At 38.9% G+C, this 27,225-nt stretch overlaps 1 protein-coding gene across 4 annotated transcripts in view; it reads right to left on the bottom strand.

Annotated features, from left to right (window-relative positions):
• Nucleotides 1–27,225, bottom strand: part of Rapgef5 (Rap guanine nucleotide exchange factor 5) — a 267,972-nt gene that overhangs the window by 19,668 nt on the left and 221,079 nt on the right. For all 4 annotated transcript variants that reach the window (XM_003469825.5, XM_063234130.1, XM_063234120.1 and 1 more), the window contains 9 exons: nt 24,762–24,906; nt 23,126–23,223; nt 20,719–20,749; nt 19,869–19,947; nt 17,482–17,631; nt 13,061–13,158; nt 9,942–10,064; nt 8,142–8,320; nt 2,862–2,952 (listed from right to left, as the gene is read on the bottom strand). In XM_003469825.5, the coding sequence (XP_003469873.3) occupies nt 2,862–2,952; nt 8,142–8,320; nt 9,942–10,064; nt 13,061–13,158; nt 17,482–17,631; nt 19,869–19,947; nt 20,719–20,749; nt 23,126–23,223; nt 24,762–24,906 (994 nt within the window). The remainder of the gene's footprint in view (nt 1–2,861; nt 2,953–8,141; nt 8,321–9,941; nt 10,065–13,060; nt 13,159–17,481; nt 17,632–19,868; nt 19,948–20,718; nt 20,750–23,125; nt 23,224–24,761; nt 24,907–27,225) is intronic.

Consider the following 27,225-nt stretch of genomic DNA (forward strand, 5'->3'; position numbering starts at 1 on the left):
TTCTTCAGCTACCAACAGAGACAACTTATGAAATGTATAGAATCCATGCCTGGCATTTAATAAATTCCAGCTATCAATGAGAAAGTTTAAGAAAAGATGTTTGTGGAATTTTGTTTCTAAATTGAGTCAAAATAATGAGGCAAACTCCATTAGACTTTTGAACTATTTATAAACAGATTTTTCAATTTGGCTATTCTGTATCCGGATTATTTCAGAAAACAGGCAGTTTAATCTGTTGGAAGCCACTGCCCCTTCCCCATGAAAGGGTGAGAAGAGACAAAATACAGAGTTTTGCAACTCTTTCTACTATTGGTTCTTTTTCTTTCTTTCTTTTTTCTCACTACCAAAGTCAGTATGGAGTTTCTTTCTTTTCTTTAAAGCAAGATATTTCTATATAGTCCAGACTGGCCTTGAATTTGTGGTGATCCTCCTGCCTCAGCCTCTTGAGCGCTAGGATTACAAGCATGTACCACCACATCCAACTCTTTACTGTTTCTTCCGAGCTGCAAATATTTCTTTGATAACCCCCTGAAGTGGAACCTGAATGTGTTAACTGATTTGATCTAGAGGCTCAGCCATGTGCCAGATCTGGCCTATTGCCTGTTCTTAGAAATAAAGTTTTATTGGAACAATACTACAACCATTCATTTGTGTACTAACCATGGTGTTCCTGTACTACAGTGGCTGAGTTAAGGAGTTAGGGCTTGTATTGCCTAAAAATACTTACTATCTGGTCTTTTACTAAAAAGTTGTTGACCTCTAATCTAGTTCCTCAAATCTGCTTCTTTTCCTGTATTAACTGCGTAGGATAATGTGATCACATTCATTATTTAATCACGAGACCCAAAGATCCTGTGCTCATCTCTATGTGAAATTTCCCACTCCCTGCTCCAGCAATCCCCCGCTCAGTCTCAGTGCCCTGCCATTTGGGGCTTCTCACTGAGCAACCTCTCAGCTACTTGCAGAAGTGTGAGCTTCTCTTCTCTTGCCCAGTGAGACTCGGCTCAAAATCTCCTTCATCATATGCACACTCTGTGCCGTGGCACTAATGCAGTGCCCTGCACATAATAGGGGGTAAGTACCCTGACTAAATGCAAGCTATTTGAATTTAATTATTTTTTCTCCCAATATTTCTTTTGAGATTTAACGCTAATTCTACTCACACTCCCTTGCTGCTATCTATTTCATTCCTGCTCTGATCATTTGTGGAATTTATCACTCATCTCCTTTAATCTTAAGATGAGCAAAATGTCTCATTTCCTTGTCCAGAACAGGAAAGCATTTCTTTTCTTTTAAAGCCCTTTCAGGTGCACTGGCCCAATGCCTTCCACTGGGGGCAGCCTGACCGGAGGGTGAACCTATGGCCGCTGCTGAGACTCAATGGAACAGAAAGGCTGGCCCATCAGCTTGTGTCTTGTGGGAGTGGGACAGGGAGTCACGAGAGAATGGCTCAGTGAGTGAGCAGAATAGAATGGAAGGGGACCGTGGAGAGAAGCCAAGGAGTCCAATGAGCCACCACAGGCTATAGCCCACTGGGAGAAACGAAGGAAAGAAATATCCAGGAACAAAGGGCTGGGGCCTGGGAGAGGCCTGGGCAAGTTGACAGTCCCAGGATTCAGTTCTTCCCACCCATGGCCTGCATGTTCGTGTGTCCAAACCAGAGTGAGCTCCTTCATCTTATGACCCCAACAGCCTTCAGCATAGAAAGAAGCAAAGCCTGAACTTTACTTGGTGAAGACTGAACTTTATTATACTCCGTGGGCTTTAAGAAAAAGAATATAAGATTACTTTTGCACATTGTACAAGATATTCATCATCCCTGCAAACATACCATGCAAGTCCTGCAAGTGAGAGTCCGTGGGGCTTAAATTCACACACACTGCAGCAAACCCACTTTCGAGTCACCTCTGCTCACCTTCACGCAGGCCAGCATGAACCTGGACCACGGTACCAGGACCGAGAAGTGGAGGCTAATTCTAGCTGGGGAGCAGTGTTTATCTCTTTAATGTATATTAGAGAACCATTTTTTAAACTGTGTTTTTTTATTAGTACATGTTTGTAACACCTAATGATTACACTCCCTGTGGAGAGTTAGTACATGTGTATAACACATCTTAGTTCTTTTTTTTCTCCCCTCCACCTGTTGACTCCTCTTCCACTTGAGAAAGATTCACCTCCCTACTTCCTATTACCTATCTTATGATTTGCTCTTTATTACTATTTTGGGTTTCTCATATAAAAGAAACCATGGGATATTTAAGGTGTGTGTTTGATTTACTTCACTTAACATGATGATCTCAAAGTACAACCATTTCCCTACAAAAGACTGAAGTTTATCTTTTATATTTTCCTTATCCATTCATTTACTGATTGGACATAAAGGCTGTTTCCAAGATTTAGCTATTATGAGTTGTGCTGCTGTAAGCATGGATATGCATGCATCACTGTAATATGATGACTTTAACTCTTTTGGGAAGATACTGAAAAGGGGACTAACTGGGGCAAATGGAATTTCTATTTTATTTTTTTCTGATTTCCATAGTGATGGTACTGGTCTACCATCAATAATGTAGAAGGGTTCCCCCCTAAGCCCAGCCTCGCTAGCATTTGTGACTATTTGATTTCTTGATGATAGCCATTATTTCTGGAGTTAAGATGAAATTTCTGTTATTTTAATTTGCATTTAGAGAACCACTGTAAAGACCATCTGATGGAAATGTTCCCTACCACCTTAACACAACACTTTTCCATTTTTAGTTTAGTATAGCATTTATATCATTTAAAGCACTTAAGCAAATTTACTTTACATTAAGACTTCCTTGTCATGTTTTTTCCCCCCACCGTGAAGCCCCAAGGCTCACCTCCCAGGTCTGCGACAGCCGGCTGACAGAAGCAGTGTTGAGACCCATCACGATAGCAAAGAAGGAATTCAGGTTTCTCTGGGCTTTGCAGCTATGGGATAAAGCAAAGCACAAGACACTTTGAGGAAACATTCTTTCAAAGGGCAAACACACAAGACAAAGTTGAAAAGCTCCTTTTAGGTCACACAGTTCAGCCAAGGTACCCTTCAACGCCTGTAGAGGGGTGGCAGCCCCTCAGCTGTTTCTAACACAAAAGAAATGATTCCCTCCTTGCCTTCAGGAAAACTTCTCTGCTCTTGATTCTGTCCTGACATTTCATAAGATCCTTCCTCTTTTAAAACCTATTTTGTATGCATTTAAAGTTCCTGCTGAATGCTGTTTGAATTCATGTTTCTCTAGGCACCTACGCTCTGGTTTCACAGCTCTGTGGTCCTGTCTAGGTCATCAGTATGCTGTTGTGACAGACAAGCCCTACTTACCCCCGGGGTTAGACTCCCACTCCACTTAGACACATCGTCACCAACAAAATGCCTACTACATCCCGCATCTACTGAAAATGTGGCATGTGCTACTCTTTCACATCATCAGTCCCACATGGAGTTTAGGAGCAGGGTCTGAACAACTCTCTGCTTTTCTAGTTTAATACCATCTTACATTGTATTCTTCACTACCATCATCAATGGTTAAAAAAAAATAGGTCACCAAAAACATATTCCATAGTTTGCTCTCTTCTTCTGCTAGTGGAGACATTCTTGAGTTATATAAAATGCTACAGTCAATATTTTTATGCACAGGCTTTTCTGCCATTTTGTGAAATTTTTACATTAAGTTACACTGCCAGCCATTAACTGACAGTACTGCAGATAGCTAAGTTGGGTAGACAGTGACAGGCAGTTAGAAAGGGACCAGGTGGGAGAAGAGATGAGCAAACCACCCTTGCGATCAAGGTCTGAGTTGATAGAAATGAAGTCCCACGATGGAGACAGGTGGTTAGGCTTGTGGACCTCCCCAGAGACAAACAATAGCTCCAAGCTGCACTGTAGTACCATCTGCCCAGGAACCCTAAATAATGGATTCAGAGAAACAACATGACATGCAGACAGATAACCAGAATACTCTGAGTCCGGCTCCTGTCCGTCCAGAAATGCCTTTGTTCTTCTCCATGCTATGCACTCTTGCTGTGTACCTTGTTTTTCTACTGGCTTAGTGCTGGCTAAGTGATTATACCTGTAACCTACAGGTTGATCACTGTTTGACCCAAGGTAACCTCTGATGTTATTGTATAAAACTCCCAAGACTAAGAGCTTCAGCAGCGATCCACATTATGGATCCCTCAGCCTCTCAGGAGCTTTCCTATTCTTCACTTCCTTTGTCCTTGGGCTCAACCACTGTTTGAAATTGTGGGACACAAACTCAGCACACCTAACAGATTGGGAGTTACATTCCTGTAACAATAAGGCAAAAGCTATGAAGACTTTGAAGGTTTTCATTATATACCACAAACTGCTGTCTGCCGAAGCTATAACGATTTCCTGTTGCACAGGGAGGGAAAAAGAATGTATCGTTGAGAACCTGGGCAGTGGTTTTGACTGGTAGAGTAAAAAAAACACAGAAGCTGCACTCTGGCGGGTCTGCCTGCCTTACTGTAGGGCCTTGGCTCCAGGACAGGGAGGAAGGCCCTCGCCCGTGGACAGTGGAGCAGGAAAGTCACTGTTGCTTCCACATTTTGTTGGAGGCAACTGAGCGACACACATCTTGTAGATGCCACGCTGTGCAGCCCCCCAGTACGTCCTTCCCTGAGTCCTGCCAGCTTTGGCTCTGCCCATGGTCTGCGGGAGGTAAGGAGGCCCTGGGCCTGGTCCAGTTTATCCTTTTGCCTGCTTTCCTGACAACTTTGCTCTGGGTGGATCATGCTTGGGACAATCCATGAATAAACTGAAGTAAGAAAACCTGGTCTTAGACTTGGAAGACCATTTGTTTTTGGTAATTGCTGCTGCCTAAATCTTCAGTTCTATTTTAGGATTCTCCTCCTTAATTTGCCTTTTGCTTGGTTTGTTCTGTCCTTTCTTCCTTATCACATGACTTGAAAGCCCACAGCAGCCAAAACAGATAATGAATAGTTCATCTCTTATGAATCAGTCCATCTCTTGTTTGACGATTTGAAATACTGAGTCTTTTGCTGAAGCTCTTGTCAGGAAGCAGGCTCCTGCCTGCCAGGAGCAGCCTGGTTGGTGGACTCTCGGACTCCTGGGTACCCTTCTGACGGAGGCCCCACCAGCTATGTCACCCCCACACGACAGTGGGCTGCTTACGGCCACAGTGTGTGCCTATTTCATTTTTTATATTCTGTCCATATCCATCTGCCAAGTATGGAAAAAGTCTTTCAAATAGCATTTGCTCAAGTTGAACACAAAAACTTTTGGGGGAGTGGTTATGTTTTTTTAATAGCAAAAATTTATTACTCCTCTTCTTATTTCTCTATATAAAATTTTAGGTATAAGTTCCATTTTTTATCTTTTAGCTGCTCACAAACAATTTTCCTAATCCATATAACCTTTTCTTTTTGGTCACATGTCAAAACTCAGGCATCCACCCAGACACAAAATATCTGAATCATTTTTTAAAAAAGAATTAAACACAGATACAATTTCTATAGGAGACAAATTGATACAGTGTAAATATTAGGTATCACTCTAGTCAGTGATCTAGTCATGATCTTCTGTATCCATGGATCATTCATTCTGTGATAACTGTCTGATACCACATTCCCGTCCAGCACTCCCTCCTTTGTCTCTATGTAAGGAAATAAAATCCACTCAGTCCACAGAGGGTGGGGGATGGTGATGGTAAGGAAGGGAAACATGAATATGCAAATTGGATGCCTTAGGCAGGGAAAACACTTCATGACTGTGGAAATTGCTGTTTTCCCTTGGTTATTCCTACCAGTGTGATTATCACGAATTTAACTTTATGTTTCTGTTGGCATTCTATTCCACAGGCTAGGACAGAGACCAGTACCATAAATAATGCAAGAACATGGAGCTATACGGGAAAGATGTGTGAATATATTTTATTTCCCCAAGGATAGATACAGTCTTATAGCAGGAATGGAGCTGGGTGGTGTCCTTGGAGCATTAATGTCCTATTTTCTCATGTAACTGGCATTGATATGAAAGTTTTTAACCCCAAACAGCCTTGCCTTCAGAAATTTCACTGCCCATTTTAGAACCTCTTGGGTGAATTACAAAAATCTTTTTTTGCAGCAAAAAGCAGTCTAAAATTTAGACCTATCTGTTATCTCCCTTCCCACCACAGTCACAGCAGACCTCAGAAGCTCTTGCCTCAGTAAATGTGATAGCCCACTCTTGGGGGCTCTTTGCCTGTAGCGCAGTCTTGTGCTGCTTGCTGGCCAGCCTTCCTCAGGGGCAGCCCTGATTGTAACAGTCCTGTTCACTGACTTTCAAAGGATTTCTTCTGCCTCTGAACTCAGCTGAAATTCAAGATCCTTTACAGTTTGGGTGCATCCTCCCTTGGACAGCAGTCTGCCAGAGATTCTTTACAAATACTCCTCCATGCTTGCCAGATCCAAGGAGGAGGCTGCCTTGCCTGGCCACGGCTCTGCTTCTGTCTCCTGGGAGTTCCCTCCATTGGCAGAGTGCTTTTCTGACCTCTCTCTTACCTGTCAAATCCCACCCACAATTCAGATCTTCAAAGGTCAGTTTCATCTGTGTATTTCTTGACCCCTGGGAGGAGCTTTTCATTCTCTAAAGCCCTCAACAGAAGAGAGCTCACAGGAAGTTCCCCCTCCATTCTATTCTCAGCAGCAGGCTGAGCTGCCAAGTCTCCAATCCAGGACCAAGTGAGTGCAGACTCAGTCTAAATTTCTCATACTCTCTTGTACAGATGTGCACACATAATGAACCATCAGTGTATACATCCTGAATGTACCGCACTGTCAAGTAGTCAGCTCTCCACATCTTCTAGTTTCACGTCTGTGAATTCAACCAACTCCTGATCTTGGACTCTGTCTGTCTGTATCTATGAGGGTTGTATCAGTACCAATCATACAGATTTTTTTCTCTTTATTCCATAACCAATTTAGTGCACAACTATTCATGAGGCATGTATAGTGCATGGGTAGTATAAGTAATCGAGAGAGGATTTAAAGTATTTAGGAGGATGTATGTATTACACATGCAAATATTATACCATTACCATTCTACATAAAGGAAAGGAACACCCTTAGATTTCGGTATCCAAGGGAATCTTGAAATTAATGCTCTGGAAATAACAAAGGAAAACAGTATTTGAAAGCTGGTAAAAAAAAAAAAAAAAAAAAAAAAACAAAAACCTACTTTGAACACAAAGGAGAAATGCAATGGGAAGCCTGGGAAGCAAAAATAATTGGGAAAGATTTTGATCCATGCTTCTTATTTCTGTCAGGCAGCTGTCCAAACAACACTCTAGGACACCAATCTAGCATTTTAAGAGGCTCCCAGAACATTACCAAAATTTCATCTAACATTTACTGAGTCACTGTTCTTTACCACGTTTTGTGCCAATGACACAAGGATTCACTAGGGATAGTTCCTGTCCCTTGGAAGCTAAAAAAACTCAGCGAAAAAAATCTTGTATAAACAAACAGGTGGTAAAAGGTCCATGCATGCACAGGGACTTAGTTGACCACATATTTGAAAGTCAGGGATGGCTTCTGGAAGGAAGAAACATTTGACCAATGTCTTAAAGAATGGCAGCAATTGCTGGGTGGAAAGGGCCATTCTGGGCAGAATCGACCCCTGCGCAGGCACAGAGGATGGTTTGCCATTTGAAGCGGCTGGAGCACAGGGTAACATCCAGGAGAAGAGGGAAGGGGTAGGCGGGCTCTTCCGGGGCAGTCTTCTCACATTGAGTTTGTAAAAGTTCACACTGCAGGCAGCAAGGAGCCATGAGGATCCCAAGCTGCACCTGACTTCCAGTGATTCTTACTCCCTCACATCACTTTCTAGCCCAGTGCAGACTCCTCGGGCGTACTGTTCTCCCTTTTATTAGTTCTAAGTGTAGAACACAGGCTTTAGTCTGGTATTTTGACATTTACTTTAAGATATAAATACTTCAAATGCAAAGATATAAATACTTAAGAACAAAGCTTTTCAACCACTTAGTCCCTTAACTCACTACTACACTTTTACTTTCCAACCCTTATCATGATAGGGGGAGGTAGTGACGTCAATGCACCTTCTAAGATGTGAGGGTGAGCCCTAGTCACCACTAGAAACTTACTGAGCTGCGATTTTGATGAATTTTTTCACCAGCTGCACTCGCTTGCCCAGCTGGCTGCAAAGCAGAATCTCCGTGGCCACCCATAGCTGGACTTCATTGCACCTCTGGAGCAGGAGGCTGAGGTTCGCGGTGTGCTCCCCACTTCCCTGTCTGCTGAATGTGAAGTAGATCAGCTCTTGCTGAAAGAAAATGTATTCATTCCAGGGTTTATTTTTAGGGCATTAGGTCAAGCTGACACAAAATGCAGTCCATTTATAAGAGCTGCCTCAGGAAGCCATTCCTGATCATTAACACATTGACAGGAAACATAGCAAACAATAGTATATTAAACTCAAAATGACTATCCTTTAGTTCTAGAGACACCTTATTCAATAATGCTCACCTAGAATACTTATGTGAAAATATTTTTTTTTAGAATATAAAGAAGACAACTTTACATGAAAATCTAAACCATTTTAAAGCTTAAATCAAGGCTAAATGGAATCCTCAAACTTCTACAACTTCACTTTTACTTGGGAAAACCCAAGTGAAAATGAGCACGAGCACTACTAATATTTGTTAAGGTGCACATCAGACCCACTAGTTACCAAATTTTAGTGTGAATGAGGAAAAACCTGGAGAACTGTTAAAGCTCAGATTGTTGGACCTACCTCCAATTTCTGATCAGTAGGTCTGTGGAGGAGCTGCAGGAACAACCCTTTCTCTCCCTCTTTTTTCCCCTTTCTTTGTTTGTTTCAATGTACAGCACAGTACAATGTACAGTACAATAGTGTGTAGGCCCATGTTGAACTTGCAGAATGTTACTCTTTTTTTTGTCTTTTTCTATTTTATCGGTACCGGGGATCGAACACACAACTGCCTGCTTGCAAGGCAGGTGCTTATGCTGCTGAGCTAAATCCTCAGCCCCCGCAGAATGTTACTCTTTTGAATAACTGGTACTATACATAGGTGCACACCACCATGCATGGCTATGAAAATCTGTGAGTCTAGCAAGTTTCCAGGTGGTGCTGGTAATGTGGCTTGGTCAACTGCCCTTTGAAAAGCACTGATAGAAGACATAGTAAAAATTAAATAGAAAGGAACATAAGATTAAGGGCTGGGTCCAATACTTTACAAAAAGAGGCAGGACCAACTATATCAACAAATGGCAGAATAAATACCATTGTATGAGACTGTAACATTTTTCATCTCCTAACTCATGTGAGAATTTCCACCAGCCAAATTTACTCATTATCATTAGCATTTTTCTCTTAATCTATTATTTAAAATGTATAATCTGTCTTCAATAGAGCACTGGAGAAGTTGGTGGACAGTAGATCTGAAGATACCCACAATTTACAAGAAGGTATTTGTAGTCTTACAGCACAATCCAAATTTATAAATGTTCTTATGTCAGTGGATGAACATGTGTATAATTATATACATACATACATACAAATGATTCTGATGTAACTATTGTAAACATAAACAAAAATATGACTATCAAAGGTAAAAATGTTTTTTATTCTAAGCATCATGTATCTATATGTCATATTCCCATATAAATGTACACAAACATATAAAAGTCCAGCTGATTCATACTAATTTATATGATAAGCAATATTATATAAGCACTAGGAGTAAATACAGAAGGGTCATATATTCTGATTTCACTAGGTCAGACTTCTAATATATTTCAAGCCCCCACATATCTCTTGAGCCATGTTATCCCTAGCATAACTAAATGACCACATGAATAAATTTCTTGAATTTACAGTTAAAAAAGCATTAGTGCTTTTAATCCTTTCATTATAGACTTACCTCGTGAATTGAATTGAAGAGACTCCAATCAAAATTCATTAACTCTAGAGCAAGGTCCCAAGTGTTCATTCCCAAAATCCTCATAGACCTTTGCTGTGATTCCTCATTTTCTGCAAAAGGGTTCTAACCAACAGGAGCAAAAGGATTCTTAGTAAGTTCTAAATGTTTTACAGACCAGCAGCTGCCTGTGGAAAAGCACTAGAAGGCCAGATTAGAAAACTAATCTTTCCCAAGTACACTTAATTTTTTCCCTAGTCTCTTCACCATCAGTGAGTTAGAGCCAATTTAGGAACTAGTCTTGGAAACAGTAGAAAGTGATCAATGATATTTCACTGAATCAGCCAGCCCCTCCCCCTTGAGCTCACACTCACCCACCTACCAATCTGATTATAAAACACTGCCCTGGCAGACAGAATAATGAAAGGGAAACCTCTGAAATCACTTTGGCTTCTGGTAAAGAATTAATGTGCCAGCAGGGTTAGTATAAAAACAAACAAAAGAAATGTCACAATGCACTTCAATAAAGACAGACATGGCTTTTACAGGAAATGTCTAATATGTCTCATCCCAGACACATATTTACAAATTTTATAACGCCCATGGAAAGTGAAAAAATTTAACATGAAAAAAAAAAAAAAAGACGATGATGAAGAAGAAAAAAGCTGTTTCATTTATACCCCACAGTAGCTGTAGGTATCGACTGCTTTTCCCACATATACGGAGCCTCACTGCTATGAGGCTGGTAACACTACTTCCTCAAAAACGTGAAAGTATGAAATGGCAGCACAGCTTTCAATGTATCATCATTGTTAAAGTTATTAAAAAATAATTTGGCACCTTTCCAAAGTACTTGATATTTCCTAATTAAAATATAAATTCTTCCATTTAAGCGAACTATTCTTGAATAGGTAATGACTGAAAAGCAAAAAGAATTGGGGCTCCGCAAAAAATAAATGGCATAGTAGGATAAAGAGGCTGTATCACGGCTGCCACATAGTAATCCCTGCTTCCTACCTAAAAGATAAATCATTTGCATTTTAGAAGTTTTTCACTAATGAAAAAATTTCCAACTTTTGGAAACTAATGACAAAAGAGCTTCATAGAGCTTTCCTGTAGGACTGACTCTCCTCAGAGCAGGTCTGGGCACAGACCACCTGTGTTCTCAGTGTGAGACTTAGTGTGGAGCCCACAAAGCCCTAGATGAATGACCCTCCAGATTATTGGAGGGGCTGAGACGGGAATCCTCGGTTTCTCAGGTACTGGCTGGTGTAGTACTGGCTAGGTGAGGGCCTGACAGCCAGCCCCAGACTGAGATAGAAACAGAAGTTGTGAAGCAACATTAATACCTGCTGAATCATTTGAAGATGCAGGGATATATTTACTTGGCTTTCTGTCTCTCTTATCTTTACCAAAAGAAGTCTTTTATCCTGGTGTCTCCCTTTGGTTATTCAAAGGGTTTTGTGCCCTGCACAAAAACACACTGTATGTTTCTCTATGCTATTCCTTCACAGTGCTAATTCCTGATTGCTAAGGTTTACTAATGTGAAGGTGCTAGTGGGTACTGCGACTTCATGCATGATTCAATGTTCTGTTTTGACTGAAATATTCCAGGGATGAGTTGTCTCAGTTGACAACATGGGTATACACACGGCGGTGTCCAAAGCTGGTGAGACATTCAAGGGCAGGGTGGAGTCTGGCTCCCTGTAGAAAGTTCTGCACGGCACCCTTGTATTCCACTGAGTCATGCCCAGGCCTGCCTTTGACTCTCCAAAGCCCTGTAGAGTGGGAGAAGCCAGCCAGAGCCAAGCACTGGAACAGCAGGAGGAGGCTGTGTGGTGGGCGTGGAGGGAATGAGGACCATTAGACCATGGCCCCTCACGAGCAGCCCACAGCAGCTGCATAACAGCTTGTCCTCCTCCACGTGGAAGGATAAAATCAATCTCCTGCTTTACTCAGAAATGGTGTGCAGTTTGTCTTTTTTCCAAGAAGATATTTCACAGGACCTGTGACTCACAGGAGCAAAGAATGGGACAGGTCCAATTAAAGCAAAGGGTTCCCTATTTCTCTATTTCTTCCTCTTTATTGACAAATTAAAGGAATGTGCAGGGGCTTCAGAGTGAAACAGAATGGTATTTAACGCACTGACACTCATCCTTTCTTGGCTACAAAAGGTGAGGGAAAGTTACTCAGTCTTTCCAAACCTCACAGGGATACTGGAAGTGTTAAATAAGAAACTGTACCTAAATGACCTAGCACATGCATGCCTGGTTTTAAGGATGACAGGTCACAGCAATTGACATTATTCTCACAACTTGATAGCTTATGGATAATTTTACATAAATACTTTTGGTAAAGCAATTTTAGTTATCCCATATAATATAAAGATATTTCAATTACAGTATACATATAACAGAAGCCACTTGGAAGACCCACACCATGGGTCCCTTTCATGGAAAGAAAAAAGTCTAAAAAGACTGGATCCCACTGTTAGAGCCTGCTCCTTCCAGATGCTGATGGAGCTAGACAGGGCCTGTCTTTCAGAAAGCAACCACAAGACTGAGATCCTTCAGTAGGAAAACAACAAACAAGGTTCATTCAAGCATAACTGTTCTTCAAATTTAAACTGAAAACAACTTAAAGGAAGAGTTCTACATTTCTTCAAACCCCCAAGGAGCATCTGATGAGGGTAATGATCTCATCTTACACAGGGAAGGCTGATAATTCACTCTTTCAAGGACATGCAACACCATTAGTGCATCAACTGAACCGGGTCTCTTTCCACTCAAATCTGCCTACAGTGCCTTCTCAGCCTGCTCGCCATATCTACAACAAAAAGAAGCTGAATTGAAATTTCAAGAGAGGGAGTCATTTGTCTCAAATCCCTTATTTCAAAGAATCAGACAGAAGCAAGGATAACTGGGCTTGGTTACATTCCAGCACTCTGGGAGGCTGAGGCAAGAGGATCCAAAGTTTGAGCTTTGCCCTGGCCAGTTAGTAACTAGCAAGAACTTGTCTTAAAAACAAAACAAAACAAAAAAAGTCAGAGCATGTAACTCATTCACATATACACACTGATCCTGATGTTTCTGTATTTTAACCTTGAGGTTAGAGATACTTACCAAAGTATCTGCTAGGTCTTTTCGGTAGACATAAATCCGACCAGATGGTTCCAGGGACTTGGAGAGGACCAAGTCATTTGACTGAAGCTCATGCTTTTCTTTAATCACAAAAAAAAAGAGAAAAGGTTTAAAAAGGAAAAAACATCAGCAGGCCTGCACAGTACACACAGTAAAACTTACGAAACAAAACAAAAAAAAGTGCTGAAAAGCACTATAACTAGGATGTAAATGGAAGTAATTCAGTTCTTCACACTATACAAAGATGCTAATGGTATCCTGGACATCACTGATTAGCACTCCTAGAATGAAGCCCTCTTGATGGCCCTCTTGTACTATTTAATCATTCTTTAGAACGACAGCTTAAGCAAGAAAGCAAAATTTACCCCTAATCCCATCTCTAAAATAACCACACACAAGTATTTGTAATTATGTATATGCAAGCATTCATAATCATTCGTACACATAAACATTTGTAACCACTCCATATATGGCTTTATATTCTACTTCATTATAGGCACTTACCCAGTTACTGAAATCATTTATATGGATGATGTTTAATTGGTTATGTAGCAGTCTTTTATGCCATCATTTAATCTTTTCTCTACTGTTGGACATTTAATGGTTTCCAATTGTTTTGGTCATATACACTAAACAGCATAATATATGTTAAATGCTAGCACAGGCCTGCATAACAAGCATTTGATAAATGGGTTCTATAATTATAGTGGCCATAATATGTATTGCGGAAGTCAGTGTTTTTGTGCATAAATCCTTGTCTGCTTATAGATGATTTTCTTAAGACAAATTCCCAGTCCTGAAATTACTGGATCAGAAGGATGAATAATGTTAAAGTGTTTGATATGAAGTGTTTTCCAGTTCTTCTTACTTAGAAAATAAATCAATACATTTTCCTAAAAGTAAGTAGAAAACTTGTACACTGACCAGCACTGATTATTGCCTTGAGTAAGCTTGCTATTTTACTAAAACTAACAAAATTCTCTCATTATATTTTGTATTTCTTTTCTAAAACTGGGAAATGAAGAGGTTGGTATGGTGGTGTGCACCTGTAATCTCAGCACTTGGGAGGCTGAATCAGGAGGATCAACATAAGTATGAGGCCAGCCTAGGGTACCCAGTGAGTTCAGTGTGCACTATAAAGGGAGACTCTGTCTCAAAAAACCAAAACTAAATAAATAAATAAATAAATAAGGAATTGAACTCAGGTACTTTGTACTGAGCTATTCTCAACTCTTTTTATTTGATACCAGGTCTCATTAAGTTGCTAAATGGGCCAGGCTGCACTTGAATTTGTAATCCTGCCTCAGCCTCCCAGAGCGCTGGGATTCTAGATGTGAACCTTTGCACCTGGTTCTATTTTGTATTTTCTATTAGTGAGGTTGAATATTTTATGTGTATTTCTCTTTTGTTTTGAGACAGGGTCTCACTGTGTAGTTCAGACTGGCCTTGAACTCACTAGGTAGCCTAGGCTGATCTCAAACTCACATCAATTCTCCAGCCTTAGCCTCCCAAGCTCTGGGATTACAGGTGCGTGCTACCACAGCTGGACTTGCATATTTCTCTTCTACTCCACTTCTCTTATTGTACACTGTTCCTATCCGTTGACTTTTTATTTTTAAAGCTAGTTGAATTCTTCTAATAATACAATAGCTTTCATCACAGAAAACACCTTCCTCCAAAGTGCAAAATACATACAGAAATATCTAACATAAATCTAGAGTTTATTCCTCGTGATATCATCAAGTTCTCCTAAGGCAGCCTTTCAGTAATCCAGGATGATTGAGAAATGCAATATTCCAAATACATAGTCATGACATAGAAAACACTACAGGAACAAAACACACACACAAACATTCCTGGGCCTTTAACCTGCTACTCATTAAAAACATGATTTGTGTCTATTCCTAACACAAACTGAAAAGTGGTTTTTGCTAAGATCTGTGACTCTTCACTAGGGCCTAGAGATGCCCATTAGGTAAAAATCACAAAGCTTGACATTCACTCTGTGAAACTCTGGGCCAAGTCTGAAAGTTGGGAAAACAAGTTTATTAGCCCTAAACTTACCTATCTTATTACCCTTAAAGATCAAGAGCAGTTATTTCCAGAAGTCTCCACTGTTCTAAACCTATGGTTACCTTGGATTCCTGCAGAGCCCCACACGACTGAGACTGTTTCAGGTCGTGAGGATTCCTCTCAAGGGAACCCAGCTGCCCCATACATCTGAGAATACAATCAGAGGCAGGCTGAATCCCCAGTAGTCCCTGGTCCCCACCCTAATCAGTACAACAGTGTGGGGCTATGGACATCTATGATCGATGGCCCCACACCACTGGATTCTGAAGTTTTTCAGGTTTATTAACATACTGTAAAAGACTGAAACTGAATTTAACCTCTGAATAAGTGGGCAGGTTATTGTTATAATATCCTCTACATGTCTACCTTTACAAAAGAGCTAGAAAACTTCTGAAGCTATGCGAACAGTTCTGCTTCTTTTAGAAAAAAGCCACAAAACCTCTAACAATTCTATCTTTAAACTTTTTGACAAAAAGAACAGATCTCATCATTTCATACTGAAGTAGTGGTGAAACATTGTGAAAAATTATGCAACTAGAGCAAGGAATACATTAAGCGCTGTTTTAATTTTAATTAAAACGATGTTTTGGAGATAATAAAATACAGTAAGAAATGCTCTATAGACCAAAAAAAAAAAAAAAAAAAAAAAAAAAAGACAACCTAAGGCATGGAAAATGATGGCACGTTTCCAAATCTGTGAGATAATTCAGGAGACAAGCAGATATTTCCCAAGCTGATTAGCAATGGATCTATACACATTAGAATACCACTGCCCACCCTGATGAATCTAACTTAATGGAGCATGAAAATGGTACTTCACAGCCATCAAATAGATACTGGGTGGTGGGAGCCATGCTTCAGCTGCCAGATTCTGAGTGGCCTGAATAAAATTAGATCCTTAAGGACATGGGTCGCAGCTGTGTTTTGAAGTTTACTTGAGTCTCTTCCTTCTCCGGCACCTCTCAGCTCAGAGTGGACATAGTGGTCACTATATGAAGTACTACTATCTTGAGAGACACATGCTGGTTTTGATGAAGGTTAATACTGTCATTTAATGTTTTTGGTCATTCAAACAGTAAGCATAAAATCCATTTATAAAAACATTGATCTGAACAATATTAAAAATTTAACTTCTTGATCAAAATTCATAAGGTCTAAATGTTTCTCATATTTTTGCCTCATGCATGCTTAGCCTCTGATCTATCAGTGAGCTACACCCCCAGCCCTACATGACATTTGACAGAATGTATAGCAAGAGTTCTTACGCCTGAGAAGGGCTCTGCTTGCACATGGAACCGATGTGCTTACAGGACCACTCTACCTGCCGATGAACAACAAAGCAATTGGAGCAAAATTTTGTTGCATAATATGTTAATGTGGAATATATTCTGGGGTTCACCCTTTTCTATAGCATAAGAAGAGGGGCTCCATCTATTTCCCTTCTCCCCTCCCAGGGTGATTAATTCACACAGTACTGCTGCCTTTTGTCGACTACTGATGCTCCGTTACTTTCTGTGTATTTTCCTCAGGGTTAATGGGATATTAAATAAAGATTGTAAGCCAAAAAGGAAGCCAGAGACATTGAAATCTGACAGGCCCCAGTGGAAACCAAGGGGTCTGTTAGGCAACATAGATCAATAATGTCAGCTTGTAATCTGTGTGATCTTATTCAAAACAGACAATGAACCTTTCTCTGGGGGTGAATAAGACCCAGCAGAAGGAGGCTTTCATCAGTTCTCACTCCCCAAGCCCACCAGGGGGATGCTGCCCTGTGAGTTTTAGCTCAGTGTACATTTCCTTTTCTGCCAGTGGGTAGTCTACACATTAAATTGTCAGCCAGCAATGTGACTAGTTCAAGGCCATCTTTCTTCTTCTTTTTAGTCTTCTCTCCAGTAATTTCATTCTTTAGCAATTTCCCAAGTTCACTTAAAATGAAAATAAAAGGCTTATCTAGAGTACAAAATACAAAAAACTTGATAACGCTATAATGCATTTCAAAATACCGGCCTCCTCTCTATTCAGTTCTTGGGGAGGAAATTCAGTATCCAGTGATATCTTACTGTTGTCATGGAAACACCTCTGGTAGGCAGCTTCTTATTGTTACTGTGGTCATCCAGCTGCGGGCTCAGAAGGGAAGAGCAGTATAGTTCCTCTGCAGAAGATTTTTTTTTTTTTGGTACTGGGGATTGAACCTGCGACCTTCTGCTTGCCAGGTAGTTGCTAATGCTGCTGAGCTAAATCCCCTATAGCTCCTCTACAAAAATCTTAACTTTCTCTTTTGGGAGATGATTCAGTGAAAAAACAATATTCAAAGACAGAAAATAACTTACCCCCGGAGAACATGATGGCCACCAGAGCCAGATCCTCTTCTGTATGCTGGATCTTTTCTGCTACGACCTTCAGGATTTCCTGGGCTGTACTGGAAACCTTCGCCTTCACACTGACATAGGAGTGCTCTGTTATGTATACATGGCAAAAAACTGAAAAAGTCAAAAGGATTGTTCATAAGCAGAAGTCTGGTCATTTGGTGCAGACTACACCAAACCGAGGCATCCACCTTGCTATTCTATTTAATACAAAGCATATACAACTAGATGCACACATTCGCATATGCACACAAGGGACAGAGGTATCTTTCTATGAATGTCACCTGCAAACACAGGAGACACAGATGCTACAAAGCTGGCAAAATGGCACATGTGGTAGATGGGCTGCACATACTGAAGGGGAGAATGAGTCACACCAAAGTGTGCTCGTGTGGAAACCCTGCTTCACAGACTGTACTTTTGAATCCTTCATTAAGAACTGCTGAGATCTCCTAAAGCAACATATTAAAATGTCAGTCTCAGTGGCTCAATCAAGAACAATGCACTTGCTATTAGAGTTCTCATGAACATAGATAAAAATCTGTCACCTGCCTAGTTTTTTCTGTTTAGCTTTCTCAGTCATTTAAGAATGACATCCCTGCCCCCACATCAAAGTGGTGATGAGTTTCCTTGCCAAATGGAGTTCACATTTCTAGCCTTTTTAATTTCCTTTCTACTGTTTGTGATAATAATTATTACTAGGATATTATCACTGTTAGAGTGAACAGGTTCTGGAAAATTTTTTCTTTTTGATTTTAATAGCAAAAATTATCTTAATGCCAATGGACATCACTGACACCTTGCTTCTTGTATCAACTATTCTGAATGTTTGGGAAGAACATTAGCTGCTTGAGAACAAACAGAAGGAGAACAACAAACTTAGATATGCTGTTCTTTTGCAATGCAACAGCTCTTAGAGAAATTTTATGTGCAATTTAAATAGCACTATAAAAATAAGCCCAGAAATGCTTTTATAGAAATGCAAATGAAGCAAAAGCCTAACCACAAGCTGACATGTACAGAGCCTCAAAGTAAACATACTACTGGGAGGTAGTTGACAGATTTTGTTTGATTTCATTGGGTATGCCACTAAAACAATAGCTTCTAACAAATAATTGTTTTATAGTTTGTCAAGAAAATTGTGAGGTGGGGAGAAAAAAAAAAGACTTTCCTTCTCCTATATTAAAAAGCAATTTTTGAGCAAGGCCAAAGTCCAGTCTACAAAGAAGGAAATTAGGATAAATTTGTAGCTTGCTTAATAGACTGATGAGAAAAAAAGCCCAGGGGCCTTGAAATACTTAGCCTCTTCCAAGCTCATCTTGGAAAACTATACAATTAAATTGTAAGACGAGTGGGCAAGAAAGGTCAGCAATTAACAAATTAGGAGGTAAGATAATTTTGTTTCCTCTTTCACTTGGGGGAGATGACTTAATGTGACACAGCAGAACTTCAGCCACCAGCTGCTTTGTATATAAACACCACAAAAGAGAGAGAGAAGCTTGTGACATTTTGTAATTTTAACAATTAAAAAATTGGACAAATATGAAATGTTTATGCTTTGAACTTCAGCCAATGGAGAAAGGTGAGTCAAAAGAGAATCTCAAATTCACAATAGCATAAACATTTTTTTTAATTCACTCTTTTCCAGCTTTACCTTTAATTCAATCTTTATCCAGCTAGGAGGAAACCACTGGCATCATTCTGGTTCTGATATAAATATTCACACTGAAAAGCATACCAGCACCTACAGATGGTAAAAAGGGCCTTTTCCCCTGTGTTGCATGAAAAGCCGTCTTCACTGGAGGCCACGATCCCCCTCTGCTAAGAAGCAGTGAGCGAGTAAGGAGGATGCACTCCAAGTGTGGCATCGCCTGTTCTGCCTTGCCTTGGGGGAATTTCTACCACACACCCGTCCTTTTATCATTCTCTCCAAAATGTCCTTCTCTAACTCTCAGTGACTGGTTCAGCCAAAACCCTGCACACTGGCTTTGGTGGCTTTTGCACTTAGTTGTAGGCTAAGGACTGACAGAGTTGGGGAGCTGGGAAGAAGGTTCAGGGAAGACAAGGCTGAGTTTCTGGTGTATTTCACACCTCTGTCCTAGAACACAAGAAGGCTCTTTGCATCCTCTCCTTTCCTCGCTTCCCAAACTAAATATATTGTTGGTTGTGAGGACAGTGTTATAAGACCTAAGATGACTGTAATCTCAAGCAACAAAAGGAAAACTAAATGTCTGTCAGAGTGGGGAGACTGAGAAATGACAGCTAAACACAGGAAATGTGTTCGGAGTGGCCTGTGATGGTGACCAGCTATGAGTCCACCTACCCCAAACCTTGCTTAAAACCCTACTCACATTCCTCTGTTTCCGCCACAGTTGCTCTGTGCTGGAGCCAGTTCTCCTTAAGACTGAATTGGTGGAAAAGGGTTTTATTCTGTGAGAAGGGAGAAAGAGAACAATGAATGAATGTATTCCTGCCCTTTGGAAAACCATAGCCGATTACAACATGTTCCAAAAGAGCTAGCCAACTTCTTAAAAAATATGAAATCCACCCATCCAATCTTAGAGAAATATACTGGGAGTAGCCTCAACTAATAAATAGGGAGGTGGAGATTCTGGGGCAATGGAATGGACCTTAGCCAAAGTCCAGTAGCAGGCAAAAAGCTCTTGAAATGATTCCCTCCACATGCCAGAGAACACCCCCACGGCTCACCTCAGCTACTCCAGACTTCCCCAGATTCTGCTAAGACATGGTTTCCCCAAGCAATAGGAACCTCCAAGTCACATTAGCACAATCAGAGCTTCTGCTTTTTACATTTTTCACAGCAACAACTCTATGAAATCCTTTCATACTCCTAATGTAGTACATGGCCTTTCTTAAAAGAAATGGGTACACTGTCCATTACAATTACCCATCTATAAAACTTGGGCCCGACATTGCAATCTGTATTTCCCCTTTATCTAGTTAAACAAGAACATATTCATGCTCACTACCATCCCTCTTTCTGTTAGGTTGAGAGTACAAACCTCTTCTTTACATATATTTCTTATACTTTGAGTCAAGACTCTTACTTAGATTTCTGAAATAAACTGTAAAGTTGATGCTTTAGTCAGATGCATTTTAATTGTGAAGAAATGCCAACTCAGACAAGGCAAGGTTTCCAAACCAGAGCACCCCATTTCAGATACAGGAGGGTCTGCCTACCTTCCTTTGTGGTGAATATTCATCTACAGTGCTGAAAAGAAAAAGTTAAGGAGTTAGTCTTCTTCTCAGACTCAGGATGATGCTATTGTTGTTATGGAGGACTAATTTTCAGGCAACAGGTAGAGGACTTTCTTCTTTAAAAAAAGATAAAACACCTGCAATTTAGGAACCTCAGACAAAGAAAGGGACTGTGACTTTGCGGCCTGCCTGGGTAACTCAGTGAGACCCTGTCTCAAAACAAGAGCATAAATAGAAAGGAGTAGAAATGTAGCTTATGACTTGAGTATTTGCCTACCATGTGTAAGGACCTAGTTCACTGTCCACCAACACACACACTTGCACACACCACAGTATTCACTAATTTACTATATATAGCACATTTGACATTGGGCTTTGGATTTCAAACAAACCAGTAAGCAAAGAAGTTACCCATTCAGCTGGTATATTGTGCTTCCTTCCCCAAAAGTAAAGCCAGGAATTTATGGAGAAACTGGATTTATTATGTCCATGGAAACTCAATCCACAGAAATTCAGTGGGTTTTAGTTTTTTTTTTTTTTTTTTTTTTTGGTTTTGAGTAGCAATATTTAGTATACATAAATGTTTTTCTCATATAGCAGAGGATTTTAGGTGAAATTATTATTTAGATAACTAAATAATTCAGCATGTTTTCCAGGATATTTCTCCATCTGACAGAATGGGGAACATCCTACAGCTTGATCCTCACTGCTAAGTACTTTCTGCAGGCCTCTTCCCCTCAGATGGAACTTGCCCTGGGGACATTTTCATATCTTTAGGTTAACCACAAATTGCAGATCCCATCTTAAGAGTCAGAAAAAAACACTTTCTCCTCTATTCATACACTAGGAGTAGGCAAAAATGTGACAACAAAACATTTGAGGTTCAAATTTTCTTCTAGAATGTAAGAGTATTTCATAATCTTACACAAAGAAAGATTCATGGAATCACGCCTTCGTTTTTATCAATACAGGGGATTGAAAGCTAAGCACACACTCTACCACTGAGTTACACCCCTAACTCAATCACTTCATATACTTTTCTTATTTTAATCTAGTATTTCTCAATCTAAGGTTCGATAGAATGTACTAAATTTTACCGATATATTAACAAAATTCTACTGATGTAGTAGTTAGTTAATGCAGAAGTCTGTCTCATAGCATGAAGCAACTTGCACATGAGATGACTTTGATTTCAATGTTGTCTTTCCTCCTTGTATTTCATTTCATATTAATAGCTTATACTATGTTAGCCTAAAGTTATGAATATTTAACACATTGCAGACTGTAAAAAAAAGATGACTGTAACTCATAATATTCATTTCTGTTCTCTTTCACGTGATTTCTAAATGTCTAAATGTGCAATTTTGATGATTGTGAACTAAAGCTGTTAAATAGTTTGTTTGACCCTTAGATAGATTTTTACTTTGCAACAGGATACTTTTTACTAAAATTAGATAAGGACTTAAATCTCAAATCAGTAATCTGAAAGGGCTGAACTTGCATTTTTTTTCTTAGAATTGCATGTATGACTGCTGCAATCATAACAAAAGCTTTCCCAATTAGTACAAACAGTGCACTATAAATCACAGAACGTTCCCTCAGATGAACTGTTTAAACTATATCTGAAAACCAAATGAAGACTTGATGTTTTCAGTTACCAAAACTAATAAGGAGTGTCAGTGGTAAAACCGAGGAAAATCATGTGCAGTGAAGCTGCACGATTAATGAGCATTGTTTATGGGATGCTTGAACCTGCCCAGAATCAGTGAGTTAATGGCTTTAATCTTTCTGAATTGATAAGAAATTGCAAGGAACTCATAAAATTGAGTTTCTGGAATGTTCCATGACTCACTGGGACTTATTCATAAAACTTTTTTCTTTGTATAGATAAAGCTATAAGACCCCAAATGATAAGCTAAATATGTAGACTTAAATAATAACCTATTAAATAGTTGTTTTCAAACTCCCAGATAGTTATGACCTAGTTTGTTTAAATCATGTAAAATAGAATTCAATAAGCTTGATATAGCATTCTTGCATTTTGAGATTGAAAAATACACAATTTACCCTGATAAGCTAAGGAAAGAAAACGAATCCCAGAAACAAAAATGTTCAAAACCACTGAGGTTAGTATTACAAGACTGTAATCCCAGCACTCTGGGAGGCTAAAGCACAAGGACTGCAAGCCCAAGTGCAGCTTGGGCAATTTCATGACATTCTCTCTCTAGAGATAAAAAGGACTGGGTGTATAATCTCTGTGCAAAAGCTCTGGGTTCAATCCCAAGTACAGGAAAAAAAAAATCCAACCACCGAAATGATAAAAACAAAATCACAATGCTCAAAATCAACTTTATGCATGATATTCTGGTAAGAAAAATTAAATACTTACTGACGACGATGCATTCCAAGTATCTTTTGAAATTCTTTTAACTCTTTTTCAAGTATTGGATATTCATAGACATCATCCAGTACATTCCTATATATGGTCTGGAAAACACAAATGGCAGCTGAAATTGTTTAATGCCCATTTCCTAAGGATTAAGATTAAGACAGTGAGTGCTGGGGATACAGCTCTTGGTAGAGCACGTGCATAGTATGTGTGAAGTTCAGGGTTTAATCCACCACCAACAAAAAAGACTCAGGTATCAGTTATCCCGCTCAGTGGAATCCAAGACAGTGTATGGGTTGAATCTTAGCCATCCAATCAACTGCTGAAGATGCTTTAGGTAAGAAATGCTGGAAACAGAGATTCTATTGCCTACACAAAACGTCTATGCCTGTCAGGCATGGTTGCACACGCCTATAATCCCAGAACTAGGGGAGCTAAGGCAGGAGGCTTGCCATGAGTTTGAGGACTGTCTGGGTTACACAATGAGTTCAAGGCCAGATTGAACTACATTGCAAGATTCTGTTTCAAAAAAAAAAAAAAAAAAATTATGCCTACTTTATATCTTAAATAATATCGACATAATCATTTGGAAAGAAAAAATATTAATCAGTTGTTTTGAAAATAACATGAGTTCAGGTAAAATGCTGGGTAAACCTGTTTTTAACTAGGTGTCTAAACATTACACGTAAAGTAATTTCTTTCATGAAAGATAGAAGCAGGTTAGGCACTTGCTTATTCTAAAATAAATCTCATCTTAGCTAGAATTCCATGTAGCCTTCATCTACACACTTACTATGGTTTTGAGAGTCAAAGGATTTCTATCTATTCCAGAAAACTGTCTGTGTTAAAAAGGTATTGCAGTCTATTAATTAGAAAATGAATTAATTTGAAATGTAAATGTAGATTTTTTTTCAAATCATCATTGCTTAAAAGTCTCAAAATCATGTTCTTAAATTACATACTATATGTGGTCAATGTAATTTTCTTCTTTTTTCCTTGTTGTATTGGGGATTTAATCCTGGGCCTTCACATGAGCTAGACAGCCAGATTTCACTCCCCTCACTTTTTGAAGACAGGGTCTTACTAAGTCCTTAAATTGCCCAAAATGGGCAAAAACTCATAATCCTCCTGTTTTACGTTCTCTGAATGCTGGGATTACAAAGCTGTGCCATTAGACCTGGCTGGTCAATGTAATCTTTAAGTGATAACGCTTTTTAAATGGTATTTTTAAAAAGATAGAAATATTACATAGATATAGGACTGGTTAATTTAAAGCTATAATGAATCTCAATATATTAAATAGTATCAAAAATTGAAGTATATTTTTGTTTACCTTTATTTCATTTGCAATCAAAATTCTCATGACTTAAATTATTAAGCATGAACATTTCCTTCTGCATTTTTTCATATTAAAAAATTTGAAATTTTAAAAAAGCTTTCTATGTAAGGAAAAGCAAATTTTAAATAGGGACTATCAGGCCTCAGAAATACAGATGCATTTATATTTTCTCCAAATCACAACTTGATTATCAAAAAAAAGTTGAATGACTGTTAGATACAAATGAGAATTTTGAAATATGTAACCGGAATAAAACCAGTCACCTGGTGTTAAAGACTCTCAGGAAGCCTTAATTACCTTTAAAAACATTTTTGAATGTTCATCCTCATGCAGCCAATCTTTGTACAGAGCAATCCACTGGGAAACCAGATGCAAGACTTTACGTTTCCTACAAGGGACATCTGAATTTTCTTCTTTGCCTTGATACTTTTTAGCAGAATAGGTGCAAATGGTTAAGAAAGAACATTATGTTGTTGAAATTAAACACACACACACACACACACACACACACACACACAGATCCACTTACTCTAGTTTTTACACAATAGGCTAAAACATAATTTTCACAAAGGAAAAAGAGAACACACACAGTGGAGCAAAAGGTATGCACTGAAAAGAACAAAAGCAAACTGACAAATGCCTGAAGTCTCCAGCGCAGGAGGCCGCGAGTTAAGGGCTGGGCCATCACTCTGGCAGCTGCTGACAAAGGCCCACAGGCAGGGTGGGATTAATGTCAGTTCAAAGAGATACTGGGTGGCCCACTGATTTCAAGGGTGGCTTCCAGAGATGATCTGGCCTCCCTACGTAGGTGAATGCTATTCATAGTTGCACAGATCAAAAGGAGGCCAAGTATTCTTTGATTATCAGACATTCACATTTTGTAAAAGAGCAGTTATTTCTGAAGTAGTTCTAAATGAGCATAGATTTCTGGAGCGTAATTTGTGATATGATTCAACTGTCCATTCCTAGGAATTTATTTCAAAAAAAGAACTGAGTAAATGTGCAAACACGTAAATGAAAAGGACTACTAATTTTCATTTTCATCAAATTAAATTTAAAAAGTAAGAAATTAGATGCTTCAAAAGTGAGGTAGGTTAACTAAATTACATATCCATTTAGTAAATTGTTGTATAGCCATAAAAATAATTTGTCTAGTAATACATATACTGACACGCAACACTTACGAACTATTGCTGAACAGAAAAGCAAGTAGAAAAAGAGTATGTTAGATGCTCCATTTCTGTTAACAATGCTTATGTGAATAATACAATTATCTGGAAAAGTATAGAGATGGTTGATGGTTAACAGTTGCTTTTCAATGTAATAAGATTTGCAAATGTATGCATTATTTTACTTATTAGAATTTTCTACTTTGTATACAATGAACCTGTATTAACTAGGCAATTAAAATTAAATAAAAATAACACTGAAGGCAAAGTGCTTAAATGACCAGGAATGAAACAGGGACTACATTTATCTTTTTCTCTTCAAAATGATCATTTCTGAGCACCTTGAACCCATGGAAAAGTTAACTGGGCACAGGAAACACTGGGATATGAGACACCTAGGTCTTGGGTTTGTCCAATCATATATTCCTTAGTGGATAAAGAACTGCAAACTAGGAATAAATTATACAGCAGGCTTTGTAAATATTTTAAACATTAGTCACTATCTCTGCATCCTGAAAGAATAAATAGTGGCTATCTTTAAACTACCTGTGAAATATAATTAGGCACAAAAAATTCTATTCAGATATCTATCTATCTATCTCTCTCTTTTTTTTTTTTTTTTTTGGTACTAGGGGTTGAACTCATGACTTGCCAGGCAGGCACTTATGTCATTGAGCTAAATTCCCAGTCCCCTAATTTTCTCTTGCAAGGTAAAACTTGAAGATTTATCCAAAATTAGTTCTATTTCTATAAATACTCTTGTTTTTTTCCCATAAAAGTAATAGGTTTACTAATGTTAAGAAAAAGCAGGAAAAGAAGAAAAACCAACAACTTCATTTTTAAGGTAAGTGTATGTAAGTTAAGATACAGTATCAGACTGCACATGTGTGTGTATAACAATAGGCCAGCAGAATAGAACAGTTTCATGGAACAACCATTTTGGTCATATTCATAGTTATTAACATTTATTTGCTTAACCTTGTTCTTTCCTCTCTTCAAGACATATATTTTAAAATATTTATTGATTAAATTTGCATTTGCATTATTCTGCTTTCCTATATTAGATTCTTTTATATTTTATTCAGGCAAAACTATACTCATTTTAAATTTAGCTAGGGGACAGGCACACTGGAAAGGCACTGGGAGAGTTACAACTTCTGTGTAATGCACTGAATATTATTAGCTGGCCCAAGGCAATGAGCTTAAATAATGTACTTTATGATGAGAAAAGCTGAGAGCCTTTAAATTCTATTGCAATAAAAAATACTCATCTAAAACATCTAAACCCAGCACACATGGCGCTAATCTATAAACAATGTTTAAAAACCACCAGGAAAAACAGTAATGGGATATGAAAGCAATTATCACTAAGATGTACACAAAAATATCTCACAAGGAATATGGCTGTGAAAGATTTGTTTATAGCTTGTACAATTTTACAGAAAACAAGAGTGTGCAAAAATAGTGAAATAATCATGTAAAAAACTCATGGTTTGAACTGTCTTAGGTTTTTGGTGTTCAATAAAAAGTCTGCTAAAATTCTGAAGTAAATATTCAAATTAAATTTTATAATTCAGAACTCAAGCATTTAT

Source organism: Cavia porcellus, unplaced genomic scaffold (assembly GCF_034190915.1).
Source record: "Cavia porcellus strain 051 isolate PalLab524CR breed Dunkin Hartley unplaced genomic scaffold, mCavPor4.1 scaffold_2, whole genome shotgun sequence".
In the NCBI taxonomy this organism is placed as follows: domain Eukaryota; kingdom Metazoa; phylum Chordata; class Mammalia; order Rodentia; family Caviidae; genus Cavia; species Cavia porcellus.